The 16,540-nt window shown below is 44.1% G+C and overlaps 2 protein-coding genes across 7 annotated transcripts; one reads left to right on the forward strand and one right to left on the reverse strand.

Annotated features, from left to right (window-relative positions):
- Positions 1-264: 264 nt before the first annotated feature.
- her8.2 (hairy-related 8.2) lies at positions 265-5,556 on the reverse strand. Of its 2 annotated transcripts, XM_035623993.2 has the most exons (5): positions 5,341-5,556; positions 1,818-2,105; positions 1,596-1,691; positions 1,421-1,499; positions 265-975 (listed from the first exon to the last, which is right to left on the reverse strand). In XM_035623993.2, exons 2-5 carry the CDS (start codon positions 1,878-1,880, stop codon positions 635-637), a joined length of 579 nt encoding a protein of 192 aa, XP_035479886.2. In that variant the 5' UTR covers positions 1,881-2,105; positions 5,341-5,556; the 3' UTR covers positions 265-634. The 2 variants fall into 2 exon arrangements, with proteins under 2 accessions (XP_035479886.2, XP_035479884.2); XM_035623991.2 differs by lacking the exon at positions 5,341-5,556 and having other exon boundaries at positions 1,818-4,439.
- Positions 4,535-14,855, forward strand: cab39 (calcium binding protein 39). Of its 5 annotated transcripts, none has more exons than XM_035623985.2 (9): positions 4,535-4,756; positions 9,003-9,158; positions 9,253-9,417; positions 10,086-10,204; positions 10,386-10,554; positions 11,258-11,317; positions 11,464-11,529; positions 11,867-12,010; positions 12,704-14,855. In XM_035623985.2, the coding sequence occupies exons 2-9, from the start codon at positions 9,045-9,047 to the stop codon at positions 12,890-12,892; spliced, it is 1,026 nt and encodes a 341-aa protein (XP_035479878.1). In that variant the 5' UTR covers positions 4,535-4,756; positions 9,003-9,044; the 3' UTR covers positions 12,893-14,855. The 5 variants fall into 5 exon arrangements, with proteins under 5 accessions (XP_035479878.1, XP_047191535.1, XP_035479879.1 ...); XM_047335579.1 differs by lacking the exon at positions 4,535-4,756 and adding an exon at positions 5,577-6,371; XM_035623986.2 differs by lacking the exon at positions 4,535-4,756 and adding an exon at positions 6,444-6,663.
- The last annotated feature ends 1,685 nt before the right edge of the window (positions 14,856-16,540 follow it).

The following is a 16,540-nucleotide window of genomic DNA, read 5'->3' on the forward strand; positions in this document are numbered from 1 at the left end:
TGCTCTTAGCTTGTTCCTAGCTTGCTCTTAGCTTGTTCCTAGCTTGTTCCTAGCTTGCTCCTAGCTTGTTCCTAGCTGTGTCTTCACTTGATAGTGAGCATAACAGAGTAAAAAATACAGGAACTGACAAAATATGTCTGTGTTTGACTATTCAACTCATCAAGGTCATGTGACCTGTTCTTCAGCATGGCGGCATGGCCACAGAAATATCAAAACATAACAGAGGGAAGCAACTATACATGAACAAGAACATTCATGAATTCATAAAATGTAAAATAGGTTTTATTATTATGTTTAGGTTAATCATACAGCAGTGGAGGAAGGCACAAAAATCTATGCAATGGCAAAGCGAGTGGTCTAACAAGCAAAGTCATGATGTATAATATCAAATAAATAAAGCTGTTAATACAATAAATACACAAAAGATTAATAAGAGCCTTCTATAATGCAGGCTACAATGAGTCGACTTCTGAAGGGAAGTACTGAGGAAAGGATCATTAAAGCACACCTACAATAATAATCACTGGAACAAAACTGCCCCACACGTTTGTCTTCTGAGCAGCATATCTATAAGATACATAATAAGAGGATGGTCTAATAAAAATGGAGAAACCAAGGTCATTAATCCACCACTTCACCAGGGCCTCCACATCTCCAGCATGCCCAGGTGGGAGCTGTGCAGCGCAGCTCTCTCCTGATGTCCAGCTGCCTGCCTCCCAGATAGAGACTGCCCTCTGAGGGGTGTGTCGGGGATACCCTGGCCGGCTGGAGGAGGGACAGTATGCCTGGGAGTGGGCTGGCTGGGGGGGCGCTCGTCGGAGGACCTGGGCAGGGACTTGAGGAGGTGGTTGAGGAGGCGAGAGCCCAGAGTTTTGTCCATCCACTCACAAGTGAGGAGCATGTTGTGGACCTCGTGCATGCACTGGATGTAGCCTGTGCTGTATTTCTGCTGGGCTTCCAGGCCTGATGTGGAGTCTGCAGGCGAAAGGGGAAGAGGGACGTTATAGCACCCCCTGGTGGAGATGCACAACATGCATCTCACAAACCATCTTGATTTCATTTAGGAAGCTTTTCAGCCAAACAAAAACCTTAACAGTTGACCCAGACCATTTCATTTACCTATTAAAAATCAATGTTTCTAGATCACAACTTTCTTGACATCACTTCACAGCTAAACACATTCAGGCCTATATAGGTTATCTGGGCGTTGTATGTGTTGATGCTGCCCCCTGCTGCCTGATGTCAACTAGGTCGAGGCATTTTTATTTAAAAGATTATTACGCTCCATTCCGTCCTATTGAGTGAGAACATGTCGGACAGCAGCACAGAGGTCAACTGACACCACAATGTGTAGTTGTCATGCATGAGATCCTGCTTCACGGTACGAAAAGACAAGTGCACAGAGCCGTGCCCCCCTCACCGTTGAGTGTGTTGCTCTGGATGTTCTGCAGATGTTTCACTGTCATCTCCAGAATGTCGGCTTTCTCCAGCTTGGATTGCTGTTGAGACATGAGCAGCGTTTTTATAGTCAACTTGCGGTTCACCGTCACTTTACGCACAGAGGAGACGAGAGACGCGTGAGGAGATATACGCACATCAAGTCTGAACGCTCCGATCACAGTCTCTTTCAGCTGGTCCAGACAATTGTTGATCCGCTCCCGCCGTTTCCTCTCGATGAGCGGCTTCCTCATCTGTGAAGGTAGAAGAAATAACAGTCGGTTAAACGGGTTGAGGCACCACGCTGGACGCCGGAGCGCAGAGGGCTGTGTGGCCCTATATCATAGAAACGACCTCGATCTATCCAAATTGTAAAGTACCTTTCTCTCCTCCTTGGCACTGGGATGTTTCCCCACGTTGTGCGCCACGAATGAAGCAGTCATGTTTGCTTTTTTTCTCCCCTCCCGTGGCTGTGCGCTCCTGTCCCTTCTCCTCTGAATCTCAGCGCGTCTCTAGGGCCCTCGGCGCGGCACGGCCCTCGTATTTATAGGGCGCCATTAGCATGTGAATGCGCCAAACTCTTTGGCTGCGGGATTTTCCCACACACGGGGTCCCGTCAGTCAAGACTGACAGGTCACTGGCTCCATTCAATAACCGAGAGACCCGGCCTAGAAAAAAAAAAAATCCCTCAAAAGCGACAGATGTCCAGCCTGAAACCGTGCGCCACCCCCTCCTCTCTGCACCCTCCACACAACAACAAGGGGGGGGGAGAAACTGCAGTTTCCTCTTCTCCCAGGGAGGAACAAGAGTGTGCAGTTACCGGGCTTTACTCCGGGGAGCCCCTCGCTCATTCTCTTCACGAGCAACAGTACACTACCTGCGACAAGGCCACAGACCTCTCCCCTCACAGCTCAGTGGAAGACACAATGGACTGACAAATCGCCTGAGAATAAATCTGCCCATATAAAGAACACATTTGCCTGTATCATCTTTAAATATGACATGGATTGTTTTTTCTTCCTCGTATCAATATTGCCATATGGCACAACGTTTACCAAACAGCTGCTGGAGCAGGAGACTTAGTTTTTTGGGTTTTTTTTGGAAGGACGTGTCTTCCAAGAACAACACCTGCGTAAAGGCCACGTTGGCCACACTGTTTTCAAATCTGCTGTTTAACTGTTGGTGAGCAGATGTCAGGTTGACCAGATTACCCCCCCTTTAGTTCCCTTAAAGTTTGGGTGGGGGTGGAGAGGGGGCGGTGTTGTAGAGCCACGCGACTGCCAGGCGAATGCCGGGTCGTGGGAACCGCGGCCAAACAAAGGCCGCTATTCATCCAAACCAAATCAGCATGAAGAGAGTCATAACCTTTCGGAGGGGCTGGACAGGAGGAGGAGGACGACGCTGACGCTTTGGCAGGTGACCAGTGGATGATTAGTTACCAATCAAATATATACTGCGAAAATATTACATCCAGATAAATCAAAGACATTATTGTGACTTCAGACAAATAATATGTAAATTATGTGAAGAGCTCAGAAAATCAGAGTTCTGAAGGCAATGTCATTATCAAGCTCCAATGTCAAGGTTCCTTTTGTGGCCCCTTGCCTTGGTATAGGTCACACATTTAAATTGACAATTGAATAACAATGGAATAACTTTTATGGTAAATACACTTGTTGTCTCCATTTATTCCAATTGTTGTCTTGACTTTATTGTGCTTTGAAGTTAACTGTATGTACTCGAAAAAAATGAACAAAAAGTAACCCACAGGAGGATTGGTTTATAAACAGGAGTTCAGATGGGCAGGGAACTACCCACCAGTTATCCCAACATAGAAGAAGGAGAAGAAAATGAAAGGAAAACTCTCAGAAACATGGACAGATGAACTGACAAAGAAGTCGTGAAATGGGTGATGCAGGAACTGGGTTCAGGTGTGTGACTGGGCAGAGAAGCTCAGGTGACTGGAAAACAAGTGAGCTGATGGGAATGGGGACAGAGAGTGTGGGGCCCTCTGGTGGCCAGTAGGAGAACGGCAGGTCTAGAGAGAACAGGGTCAGGGAGAAATGAGCAAAGCCTCAGCTTTGGAAACATCAATGGGGAATGAATATGAAGTGGTACATTTATTAAACGACTGACCTATACCGGATAACTAAAATCATTAGGCCATGTGTCATGCTCATTTTATACCTATTGAAATTAGTAAAGTATTTCATCTAATCACTGATTTTTTTGTTCTGTGACCTTTTTACGCAATAATCTCATGAATGATGTGTTGAGAAAATGTGTGTTTTGTCAGTTTGAGTTGATCACCATAACACACAATTTAAATTTGTGTGATCAGATGGGGAAGTAAGAGACTGACGTTTTTACTCTACCAATACCTCAAATAATATAGTAGTAAATAATAATTGACTCATGGATTGTATTTATGGGATATATGGATAAGTGTCTTCCCTAAGGACACCACGGCACATGGACTGGAGGAGCCAGGGATTGAACCATCAACTCTCTGGTGAGTGGACAACATTCTCTCTCCTGAGCCACAGCCGGACATACTGTATGTCCATCTCTAAATGTCAATGTCAATGTCAACTTGTCTGGTGATGGTTTTTGTCTTGATTTTTTTGCAGGCTCTGAATCTTGCTGTAACAGAACATTAAAAAGTAAAAATAATCAAGGCAGATAATTGGCCCTGTGAGTGTTCTATTATTAATAATATATTATTGAATATTTTATAGTTTTTAATGATAGGGGTAGTATAGTTTGGCAATTTCCATATTTTGTGAGACAATTCTATTTTTAGATTTCAATTTTTACAATGGCAGACAAATAATTGGTGGAGGGTAGAAATATAAAATAGCATCAAAAAAAGTCGATCACATGCACCTCACGTTTGTACTTGTGACCCCGCCCACTGCACGTCACGAGTGACCTTGTCACTCATTCATCATATTATACATGATGACGAGAGTTGTGACGTCACAGGCTACGTCCAGTGACGTGTGCGCGCGGCCTGGATCCTGAGCGCGCGCGCGCATGACCACCACCGCCACCCTGACGTCAGTCGCCCACAGGAGGCGGCAGACGACGCCGCCGCCGCTGCAGTGAAACCGCTCCGCCGCTGGCGTAAGCAGCAGAGTCCGAGCCCGGGAGGAGAGAACTAGGAAACGGGGGCCGCGCACAATTAATAAACCACAGTTACACAAACGGGGAGGAGGAGGCGACGAACGAGGACAACAAAGCGGAGCACCTCACTCAACTGTGGCTGTCTTGACAACCCGGCGGGGGGCAAGACACGAGTGAAATCGCCATCGACCAGGTAGAATCGTCATGTTGCACACGCACCGAGGTGGTGGATGAATATACATGTGCGCGTTGTGATGTAATAACACGGCTGTCCTGGGAGCGAGCGAGCTATATTTGCTAACGGTAGCTTCGTGGACAGACGCTGCACCTTCTAGCCTGAACGTAGCCCGCGAGTCGAGCACCAGTAGCCGCTGCCAGGCCCGGCTAACGTGATGCTAACGCGGCTAGCTAACCCACGACACCACTGTTACCCTACGAAGGACGTCACTCGTGTTCTGTTTGAATTGAGCCAGAGAAGCCAGACACGGTTCGTGAGCATTGGGGCCTGTCGAGGCCTCCGTGTGTCGTCAACACACACGCGCGCGCACACACACACACACACACTTAAGAAAAGCAGCAGCACTGTTGTTAACCGGGCAGTGATTTAAACATCACAGGCCACGTTAGCTTCCAGACGCAGTTAATGAAGCTGCTGAGTCGCGTGTGTTTCTGTGTAACATCGTCCGTGCATTTGCTGTAAACAGCAGAGTTTATACTCGCTGGCCGCGAATCCATTTTGTTTAGTGTATTGCGCAAAAGTTGGCAGTTCTTACACACCATCACACAGCAGGCATGGAGAACACACCGAGGGGCGGTGCTCCCTGTCTGTCAGCTCCGCGTCGACCCGCTCGCAGGGCTGCAGGTCTGCAGCGTGGCTTCGGTTTTGTTAATCGTGCGATTAATACGAGGTTAGATGGCCAAGTGCAGTAGCGGTAGCTTTGCGACACGCGCATTCGCGTTACGGCAAATAACCGGGCTAGCATTAGCTAGCAGTGTTGGCTAGCCCGCCGAGCGTCTGCGGGGTGGTGGGAGTGACGCTGACGTTTGTTTTTCTCTGTTGGGCAACTGTATTTCCGGTGTGGTGCCAGAAAGTGATTTCCGTCCCCTTTGGGCAGGTACTACACTGTGTTTCATGGGTTGTGTCATGGCCCATTGAAAGGTATTTGATCGGGTGAACAAACTGCATGGGTTATGACAGAGCAGGTTCAAATAATGCAATCATATAAGGGTAATTTCATAAGGAGGAAAAAGCAATCATTTCTTAATTTTATACATTACCCATTACCATATATAATGTTCATTGTTTACATATTCAAAATATATCAATCATTCAATTACAGTGATGTAATAGTAGACGTACAAACCATAAAAACAATAGGATCATACTTCCTGATGACGCTGTAAACGGCAAACGCTTTTGTGTTCATTCAACAAACGTTGACGCTTCACAAGGAAACATCGTTGATTTTAATACGGATATAAAGTTGAGCCGTGTGGCCGTTATGAGAGTTTGATCCAGATAAAATCACTTTTTGGCACCACACCCGTCAGGCCCCGCATCACCTCCTGACACGTGTTGAACCTTGACACCACTCCCAGCGCTGGTTAGGTGAACGAGTCCTTGTGAGTTAGAGGTGACCAGCTGTTTTTTATTTATTTTTTGAACCTGACATATGTGGCCCCGCTATTTGTGTCACTGATACTGAAGACGAGGAGCAGGAGAGGCGGCTGTAATGCCGCCTGCTGGCTACATTAATGAAGAATTAGCCCCGTGCAGAAGGAGGATTTGGCCACCTGGCGAAGTTCAGGTGTGTGTCTCTGCGTTCATAGAGATGTAAACAAGCTCAGCTCCTCAAGGTGCTCGATTCACTGGTCACACCGGGCAGGGACTGTTTTTTATTTTTATATTTCAGCCCAGTCACTCCTGACACATCATGAATGGTGAACTGCACCTCCCACTTTGGTGCTGCTTGGTTTTTATTCCTGGCCTCAGAGTTTCTAAATGTGGACTCCCTCTGCCAAGACTGAAGAGGAAGACTGTGACTGCTCCAGGGTTTGTGTTGGGAGTGTGTGTAGACTAGGATCCCGGCAGGACAACAGGTTGGTTTCATACTGTTGCAAATAACTTGTTTATGTTATGAGGCAGACCTTAATATATCATACTGGAAAATGGATGTTTTAGGTAGGTCAAGTTTTTTTTTTTTTACTGAAAATGATCATGAGACTGGGATGAAGTTTTATTCATATTTGTTCTCTGCCTATTTCTTAAACTCTTTCTTAAAACTTGACTTTTGCCCCACAGCGTGTGTAAGGTGGTTGGGTGGGTCAGTGCCTTGTGGAGATAAGGTTCCTTGTTAAGTAACCCAGTTAAAGCAGTAAAGCAGAGTTGTTGAGTTATGTGTTGGTTGCTGTGGTCTTTGTAGCATTGTTCATTTTTATGCTGGATTACAGGTGTTTGTATTGAGGAGGCGCACTCTACAGAACAGTATGTTTAGTAATGTTTCTTAATATATGTTAGTCACTGCACAAGGCGTGGGCCATACAAAGGTCTGAGGACATGTCTTGGTGAAAGTAGGGAGGCCTATGTTATAGCGAACGTTGCATGGTTAATCATTTACTGTCAGTAACCAGAAGGTTGTATCTCTGCTCACTGAAGCAATAGGTCAGGTTTAGATGTGACATTAAGTATGTGAAATGTAAAAAAAAGAAAAAGGCCCGTGTCTGTATTTAGTGTTTCTATCTAGCAGTAAGTGTATTTGGAGAGTTGTCTTCTGTCTATTTAAATCATGTGATTCAAAGCTGACTGCTGCTGGACTGTAATAGTATGAGTTGCGTTACAGTATTCTGCTGGCTACGGTTGTGTGTGCATTTTACTTGCTAGAATCGGTTTTTTTTGTCCTTTTATACCAAAGGCTTGTTGATTTGTGAGTAACTGTCATATAGCTGAGCAAGGATCAAAGGTGCAGATACACCTGTGATCTGTGATCTCATCACATATATCAGGAGGTGAATCCTCTCAGAATCCCATATTTTGGATCATAGCAGACACACAGAGGCGAGACACTACTGAGTTGCGTCTTGACCACCTTTGGAAATATAAAACCTGAATGAGCACTGAGACAGCCACCCGGAAAGACGAGCACAATTTCTGAGAAACCACAGACAGACACCGGAAGGAATTGTAAAGGAAGGAGTTCTTACCAGACTCTCCACAGCGATTCAAACTATCCAACCAGCACACAACTCGTGCACTATCTTTCAAGAAATATACATCTCTTTCTCTGTGGTGTGTTTGTACTGTATTTTTTAAAGTTTGCCTGTTATGGAACTTTATTCGTTGGTTTCTTCATTAACAGAATAGATCCTCCTTGACAGGGGCTTTTGAGGGTTTGCTTACCATCTCGCTTGCCAATCAGACAAACCCCTTGGAGTTTGTTTCTGTGTCTGCAGCTAACGTGACCGCACCAGACAGGAAGATGAAAGGTTACAACACTCTCAACAAGAGATTTGTACACGAGTTCTAAAAATCTGTTGTTGCTAAGTATTCTAAGAAGATAAAGTCGCTGTGACCATTTCTTTTAAAAACATACTGTGATTCCAGAGAAGCTCAAGTCAATGTACTGTTATCAAGAAGATATTCAAAGTTTTCCACAGTTTCAACAAGTTGGCCATCAACTTGCTCAGTGCTTAAATTTGGTTTTGTGCAGAAAATTAGCCCCTTTGTCTTATTAATTTTCACTGGCACATATTGTGAGTGGTCAGGTCAGAGAATTTTATAAACAGCAGGGATGCTTTTATCAGAAAGACAATATTTCTTCCTCTTACTTTAATATCACACTGCCATTTTTCTACAGTTTAAATTTTCTGTAAAGAGAAAAGGAAATATATATGTCTCAGTAACAGGGAAGAAGGCAACACTGGTGTTTTAAGTACGAATAGCCTATCACAGGAGACGCTGTAATATTATGATGCAATATTGATCAACTGTTTCACCACACGAGCGGTGAGGGACAAATTGGCGAGTGCTTGTTTAAGTGAGTCCTTTGAGAAAATACATTGATTAATATATATATCAAGATACTTCTATTTCCACACTGTTTATTATATAATTCTACATCCTGACAACATGCAGCCATATGCAAAGATGGTATGAAAATAGTATTTTTGTTGATGCTCCATTATTATTTTTAAGTTATATTCGGCCAGTTATTTTTTCAAGACTTGAATGGTCCGATTGTTTTTTCTACATGACTTCATTTGTGAGTCACAGGCTATATATTTTTTTGTCACTACCTTCTTTACTGACTACACCACCCACTTAATTATTACCACTAGCTTCACTTCAGTGTTTGGAGTATATTGTCTGGAAAGGAATCACATCAACGGGGGTCTCTCATCTTCACAGGGCTCTGATACAGTTTCACATTTCTCTTCCTCAGGTGGACAGTCCGCTGTCTGGTTGCCCGTGGTAACGCTCCACCATGCCGTTCCCCTTTGGCAAGTCCCACAAGTCGCCGGCGGACATCGTCAAGAACCTCAAGGACAGCATGGCGGTGCTCGAGAAGCACGACATCTCGGACAAAAAGGCAGAGAAGGTAGGACGGACGTAACGCAATTTTAGCTTAAAATTTTTATTTAGTGTGTCATCTGCTTTATAGTATGTTTTTTTGTGTACGTACGTGTATTCAGGCCACAGAGGAGGTGTCAAAGAGCCTGGTGGCCATGAAGGAGATCCTATATGGGACAAATGAGAAAGAGCCTCAGACAGAAGCAGTGGCCCAGCTCGCCCAGGAGCTCTACAACAGTGGCTTACTCAGCACCCTGATAGCAGACCTGCAGCTCATCGACTTCGAGGTGAGCCTACGTAGGAGGAAAAAAAATATTGAATGAACGAGAGCGAAGGAGTGGGATTTAATTCCACGTGGGCGTTCGTGTGAATTAACCTTATTTCACCGGTCGGACAAGTCTGGCGCACGTGACGGACGTGTCTGTGTTGATATGTGTGCGTGAACTCACGTCTCCCTGCTGCAACATGTCAGACTGATGTTGTGTGGTGACTGCTGCAGCTGACTCACCCCATCGCTGCATGACTCACCGCGTGTTGATCATCTCCTCATCCTTCCTCCCTGGTGAAAAGAAAAAGGCGCGTGAAGAATCGCAAATCACATGAGCGCAACATAGAAATATGACTCGAAAGATACCACTGCACTTATTTGATTTATGCTGAATATTTGTAAGTCTTTGTAGCTACATGTCATTGTCCTTGTCATTATCTCTAGAGGACATCTTGTATCCTTTTCCGAAAAGCTTTAAACTGTCATTACACAAAAATCAGATATTTATCAGCTAGTTTCACACACCTGACACTTCACAAGCATCACACCCTTACACACACAGCGGAATCTTGACTTTCTACTCTGATCTGGCTTCTGGTTGCATCTTCGATTTGGAAGTTTTGCGTGTTGTTTATTTTCGTATTGTTACTTTATCAAGACTGATCATTCTTAATCTGTTACCACCAGGGTAAGAAAGATGTGGCTCAGATCTTCAACAACATCCTGAGACGTCAGATTGGCACTCGGACGCCCACGGTGGAATACCTCTGCACCCAGCAGAATATCCTCTTCATGCTGCTCAAAGGGTAAGGACGCGGACGCACACGCGCCTTGATCGTTTAAATACCTGTACACGTTAACACATTTTTGAGAAGGAAATGAGAACACACATACCATATTCAAAAGAAAATGGTTTCAAATTTTTATTTGTGTGAAGCATCATTGTTTTTTATATTATATATACATATTTTGCTGTTTTTGTTCCAGGTACGAGTCTCCAGAGATTGCCCTGAACTGCGGCATCATGTTGAGGGAGTGCATCAGACACGAGCCGCTGGCCAAAATCACGCTGGGGTCGGAGCAGTTCTACGACTTCTTCAGATACGTGGAAATGTCCACGTTCGACATCGCCTCAGACGCATTCGCCACTTTCAAAGTACGTTGTTCAGCTGTTGGAGCGAGGCTGATCTTGTTTTGAGTAATGCTCTGAGAAAGATGCTACAGACAGTGACTCCTTTTGTGAAAGAAACCAACATCGTCTTTCCCAAAGAAACTAGGAGAGCACCTACCTCCAGCAAAATAGAAGGCAGATCGTGAAATTATAAAATTACAATCTCTATTGCAGATGATGAAATCGCCTTTAAATTTGCTATATTTTGGATCTGCACTAAATCCAGTGATTTGAAGTCAAATTGTTTAAGTGATAGAAAAAAAATTCCCCCCAGCATCTGCCACTTAAACACAACTTAAGTCAGTTCTTTCTTGGCCCATTTCCCAACCTTCCCCCAAGTTTCGTGGAAATCCTTTCAGCTGTCACGAATCAAAATTTGTCAAACAGAAGGTCAAAGTTATTGTGAAAAACCCTCTCTCAAAAATGTTCCTCTTGAATTGAATTTCTGATTAAACACAAGTTTTGAAATGGTTCCCTGGTAATAAAACAAATATATTCACTTTAAACCAGTAATTTTGTTACTATTAAAAATGCAAATGACAACCAACTATATCAGTTTGGAAAAAATGGATTGATTAGCATCCTCCAGTCTTATTAGCTAGTCATCTAGTTTTTGGTTAGTTTTTTTTTAATTGCAATATATTCCTGAGGATGATTCCTATGCTCGTGTTGCGTCGTCTGTTTCCAGGACCTCCTCACAAGACACAAGCTACTGAGCGCAGAGTTCCTGGAGCAACATTATGACAGAGTGAGTCCACACTGAACCAACAAATCAACATCATCAGAACAGAGTTCTATCACAGGCACAAATGTGATTGGGAAAACTACTGCTTGACACATTTAAATGACTCTCTCCTCCTATTTTCCTCTCTTTCTCACCATCTCTTTCTCTAGTTCTTTAGTGAATATGAGAAGTTGCTCCACTCTGAAAACTACGTGACTAAAAGACAGTCTCTCAAGGTGAGGACCACGAGTCGTCGTGCCAGTAAACACGTCTCATGTGGTAGTGCAACTCTTCTCAGAGTGCTATTTAAAGATCGGTTCTTTGTTAGTGTTGGGTTTCTCAGAGCTCCTCCATCGCCTTGTCATGACCGCCATCTGGTGGTGGGCTTCAAAAATGTGTTTTGTCGTTTAAAAACCCCTTAGACATCCAGGGTTTTCTTCGTTTTCCATGTGTTTACTGCATCTTTTGTCAAGTTACTCGTTGTGATTTAAAAAAAAAAACAATCATGTTTTATTATGCTGTTTTATGTTAAAAGAAATTCAAATGAACAACAGTTGCCGTTTCTTACTCTAGTTACTAGGGGAGCTACTTCTCGACCGGCACAATTTCACCATAATGACGAAATACATCAGCAAGCCAGAGAATCTCAAACTGATGATGAATCTGCTACGGGACAAAAGCCGCAACATTCAGTTTGAGGCATTCCACGTTTTCAAGGTAAAAAACAAACAAACAAATGTTGCAGTTTGAAAGGCGTGTGTCCGTGAGGCGTCTTCAGTAAACCAAAAAAAGTGAAACACTTTCAGACGTACATAACTTTGCCTTGTGTGTAGAGCATTCAGCATTCTGCTAACAGAGAAAATATTAACTACAATGTCACTCATTTGAGCTAATTCCTCTGCCAAGGCCAAACACTCCTTAAATTCAACCAAGCCACACCAAATTGCAGACACTCATGTATAACACTACAGTAAATGTTTGTTTTTTTCATCAAGATCAATGATTCCTTGGTGAAAATGGCAAAAAAATGTGATTAAAAAAATTCCTGGATAAAATATAATGGTTCTTATGGGGTGAGGTTAATGAGAGAGTGGATCCACCAATGTATGGAAGGGGGAGGGCCGAACATGGAGTGAGGAAAAGATAACACACGCGCGCGCCTCCTTGGTTGAGGTAAATACAACAGACTAAAATATCACAGGACCAATGTCTTGTTAATGTTTCTGCAGCTTTGAGCAATGACATCTGTTAACCATGAAACTCCGACAGTGATGAGCCTATTTGACACAGATGCCTAGTGGACACACGTCCTTGCAGTTGTAGTCAACATGTGGTCGGCATTAGAACACAGCGCCGTTGTCTTCATACATTAATATCCTCATCCTCCTCCTCTTCGTCCTCCTCCACCAGGTGTTCGTGGCCAACCCCAACAAGACGCAGCCCATCTTGGACATCCTGCTTAAGAACCAGACCAAGCTAATCGAGTTCCTCAGCAAGTTCCAGAACGACAGAACGGAGGACGAACAGTTCAATGATGAAAAGACTTACCTGGTCAAACAGATCAGGGACCTCAAGAGGCCCAACCCCCAGGAGGCCTGAGGAGGGGGGGGAGGGGCTTAACGGAACCTTCAGCAGCTGCTCTTCTGGTTTCTGAACAAAAAAGAAAAACGGAGGAAACAAATTGAAACACGAAAAAATGCAAACGTACCCATTCTAACTCATCAGGACGTCGCCTGCTCCTCTGCCCTTCGGAGAACTTTTGAGTTTTTTTCTTTCTCTTTTTCTTTTCCAGTCTTTTTCCTTCAAAAGAAACAAGAGAAAATAATAGATGCTGCTTCTTCCTTGCACATTGAGACGTATTAAGTATATAAAAATGACACAACAGTCCATCATCCACCGCGACAGGGAGACTTCCTGATAGACACACACACACACACACACACACACACACACACACACACACACACACACACACACACACACACACACACACACACACACACACACACACACTGCAAGAATATCAGCTAAAAGGCCTTGAGGTGGAAATGGTACGAGTGAGTTGAACACTGGTGTGTTTTGGTGCATGCCTTGAACCGTGACAGATCCACGGCGTCGTACCCGGCGTCGGCTCCGTGACACTCACCCGCCCGCCCAGTCCGGCTCTCCCACGTTCAGTGCCACAGACGTCACAGCAAACCGCTACAGTTCGCATCTATGCCTTCATCCGATAAAGCGACAGTGGTTAATTTTACTGATTCTTTTTTTTTTTGTGGGGACATGTTCTCAGATGCCATCACCCGGACCCATTCCCTCCTGCGTGCTTTGTTTTACGACACGGCACTCGAAGCACGCGAGGACCGGAGGGAGGGGATGCAAGGCATGAATTTGGCAAAAGACTGAAGAGTGTTGGGTCTCTATCGTTTTCCGGGACAGGGTGAACATGTACATATGCCTTTTTTTTTTTTTCTTGCTTTGTAGATTTTGTTTAACCTTGACATATGAATATATATTATATATATATTACCTTAAACACCCCAGTTTTGGTTAATTATAATCAAATTACTTTCTAAACCATAATAGAAGAAAAAAACAAAACAAACCCAGTTAAGTGACATTGTTTTGCATTTAATTTTACTGCTGAAATGGTTGCCGGCGGGTTTTCTTTGTACATAACTTACAGGGCCGGCTCACATTTTAGCGAACCTATGGGATATTAACAATTTGTACAGCGGTGGAATGTCGTGGTATTAGCTCTGGATCTGTTAATCCTCTGTTTATTCTACAGACTGCTGCAGGAGGGTGAGCAGTGCAGAGGGAGGAGGGGGAGGGGGAGGGAGAGGGAGGCGACTGGCAAAGTATTAACAAAAAAAAAATTCAAGACGCCTGTGTGTTTGTGCACTTTGTGAGGTGCTGAGCGATCAACTTCACCCAACTAGAGATGAGGACGACTGGGGGATCCGTCTCACTTCTCAATTTCATTAACCCCCCCCAAATCACAGTGAGTGAGGCATTAAATGTGAGCTCGTCAGGACAAGTAGCAACTTGTCACGTTTGTTCTTTACTTTCCCCCATTTGTCACACGTTTGAGCCGTTCCCTTCAGAGGGTTTATAATTCCAGTACAATCATGAATGTAAAGCATTGTGGGTAGCAGAGTACTTTGGTGCCGAGCAAAACCGATGAAACCAGGGATTTGTCCAATTTTCCGGTGAACAACGTGGTCGATGTGACGATTCATATTTATACATTAAAACAGGCAGAGGTCGTCTTGGTGCTCGGAGTATCCCACAGTTCCTCAATGTGCATTGAACATGCATGTTCCTCCATTGGCTGTGCATGATGCTGTACAAAAGACGTTGTACTGGAATTGTTTCTGCTTTTTTTTTTTTTTTTTTCAAATATTTAACAACATTGAAATGTCAAATTGAACTCTGGGCTGTATGCTGACCTGGACTCGGGAGTCTCGGCATAGAGTGTGCGGGTGCTTTCAGAAGTGTCAAAAGGCCTGGGCCCTACAATCGAAATAAAGAAAAAACAAAACATTTGGAATAAAAACACAAATGTGGTCCTTTTCCTTCTGTGTGTAGGAATCACACATCCGTCAAATTGTGATAGTACAGTATCTGCAGCAGCTTGGGTTCTTATGGTGGAACAATCCAGTTGAGCAGTTTTTTTTGAGACATGAACTCCGGAAAATTGGGTCTGGACATTTTCTGTAATTTCCCTTTCACAGGTCGTCCGAGTCAGACGCGTTCTCACCAACAACAGGAACATTTGTGGAACGTTCTGTGGCGTCTGAGTAGAGCAGCAGGAGGCAGGACGTGATGATATTTCTTCTGCGGAAAAAGGTGGTTTTTGTTTACATTCATCAACACGCTCACCGAGAAGTCTGCAGAGATTTTCTTGCTGTATTCTGCACGAGCAACATTCACCACTTTTTACCTGAAAGTTTCTCTACAGAGAGCCCGTGACTCATCCTATGGAAATTGTTTATTTAATGGAATAATAGTAAACCCTTTATTATGTATGTCATAAGTGGTTCCCACCATTTTCACGTCAGGAAGTCTGTTCTGTCTCAATATGACATTTTATAATCTGCTGATGTTTTGACTCAAAAGTTCTCTTTTGCAGATGAACTAACTATAGCATCGACACAAAGCTCAAAGGTCCTCTGAACGACCGTCTCAGATTCTCTTACTGCAAAGTATATGGAAGCTTTTTAGCTGGAACATCTGTCTGTTGAAACAGAAAACCGCTCGGAGCTGTGAGAGAGAAGCAAGAACAGTAAAGGGGTAAAAAAAAAAAAAGGAGCAAAAACCCACTACAAAGCTCCTTCATTGTCGTTTCATAAATTGCTGCAATAAGACCAGCACTTAGTAGAGCTCATACCTCAGTTAAGGCGCAACAGCTCAATCAAGCCTCATAGCTGGGCCAACAAAACAGTGCAGATCATGAAATCATAATCCCCATTCCAGAAGATGAAACCACTTTGAAATCTGCTAGATCAGGATTGACACCAGATTGCAGTCATAGATATGAGTCCCCTCTTTCTCATCATTATTCCCTGGGAAATTGGTAAAAATGTTTTTAAAAAAAGACCTTATCTTGCTACGCTGAAGAAAGGCAAGAAAGATTTCTGGATCCGGCCCATCGTTCAGTTCCACGCCACAATTTAATGGGTTCCTTCTTGGCCCATGTCACATCCGTCCACCGAGTGTTGTGGAAATCTGTTCTGTAGTTTTTCTGTAATCCTGCCGGACAACCAAACGGATGAAAACCTTAGACCATAAAAAGGATGGATGACATGATTGTATTGAGCACCCCCTAGTGGCTGGCTACATAAACCCTGCCTCCTCCATTAGTTAGTGGATGGAACATGGACGAAATTAAAAAGTACACGTCAAAAGTAATCATTTTGTCCGAGACGGTTTCTGTCCTTTTAGGTAAGTGTTCAAGTTTTGTGTTAAATAGTTATTTGCTTAGTTAAGACGTCTTGATTGACAGCTGAGGATGACTCGTGATTGGACGAGCGGGTGTACCAGCGTCGCGTGACCTCGAATACCCGCGGCTCCACTAACTGCGCAGACTCCGGGGCAAGATGGCGGCGTTGTACCCAGGGGCGTAGCCCCAATTTCTGGGCCCTACTTCAGCAGTCTCTGTGCAACACCCCCCCCCCAGGCAGCTATGTTGGGAAAATAATAATAGCCGTTAAAGACCTTAAATGTTGTCACACAAAACAAGCCGTG

The sequence above is a fragment of the Scophthalmus maximus genome, chromosome 11 (genome assembly GCF_022379125.1).
Source record: "Scophthalmus maximus strain ysfricsl-2021 chromosome 11, ASM2237912v1, whole genome shotgun sequence".
Lineage (NCBI taxonomy): Eukaryota > Metazoa > Chordata > Actinopteri > Pleuronectiformes > Scophthalmidae > Scophthalmus > Scophthalmus maximus.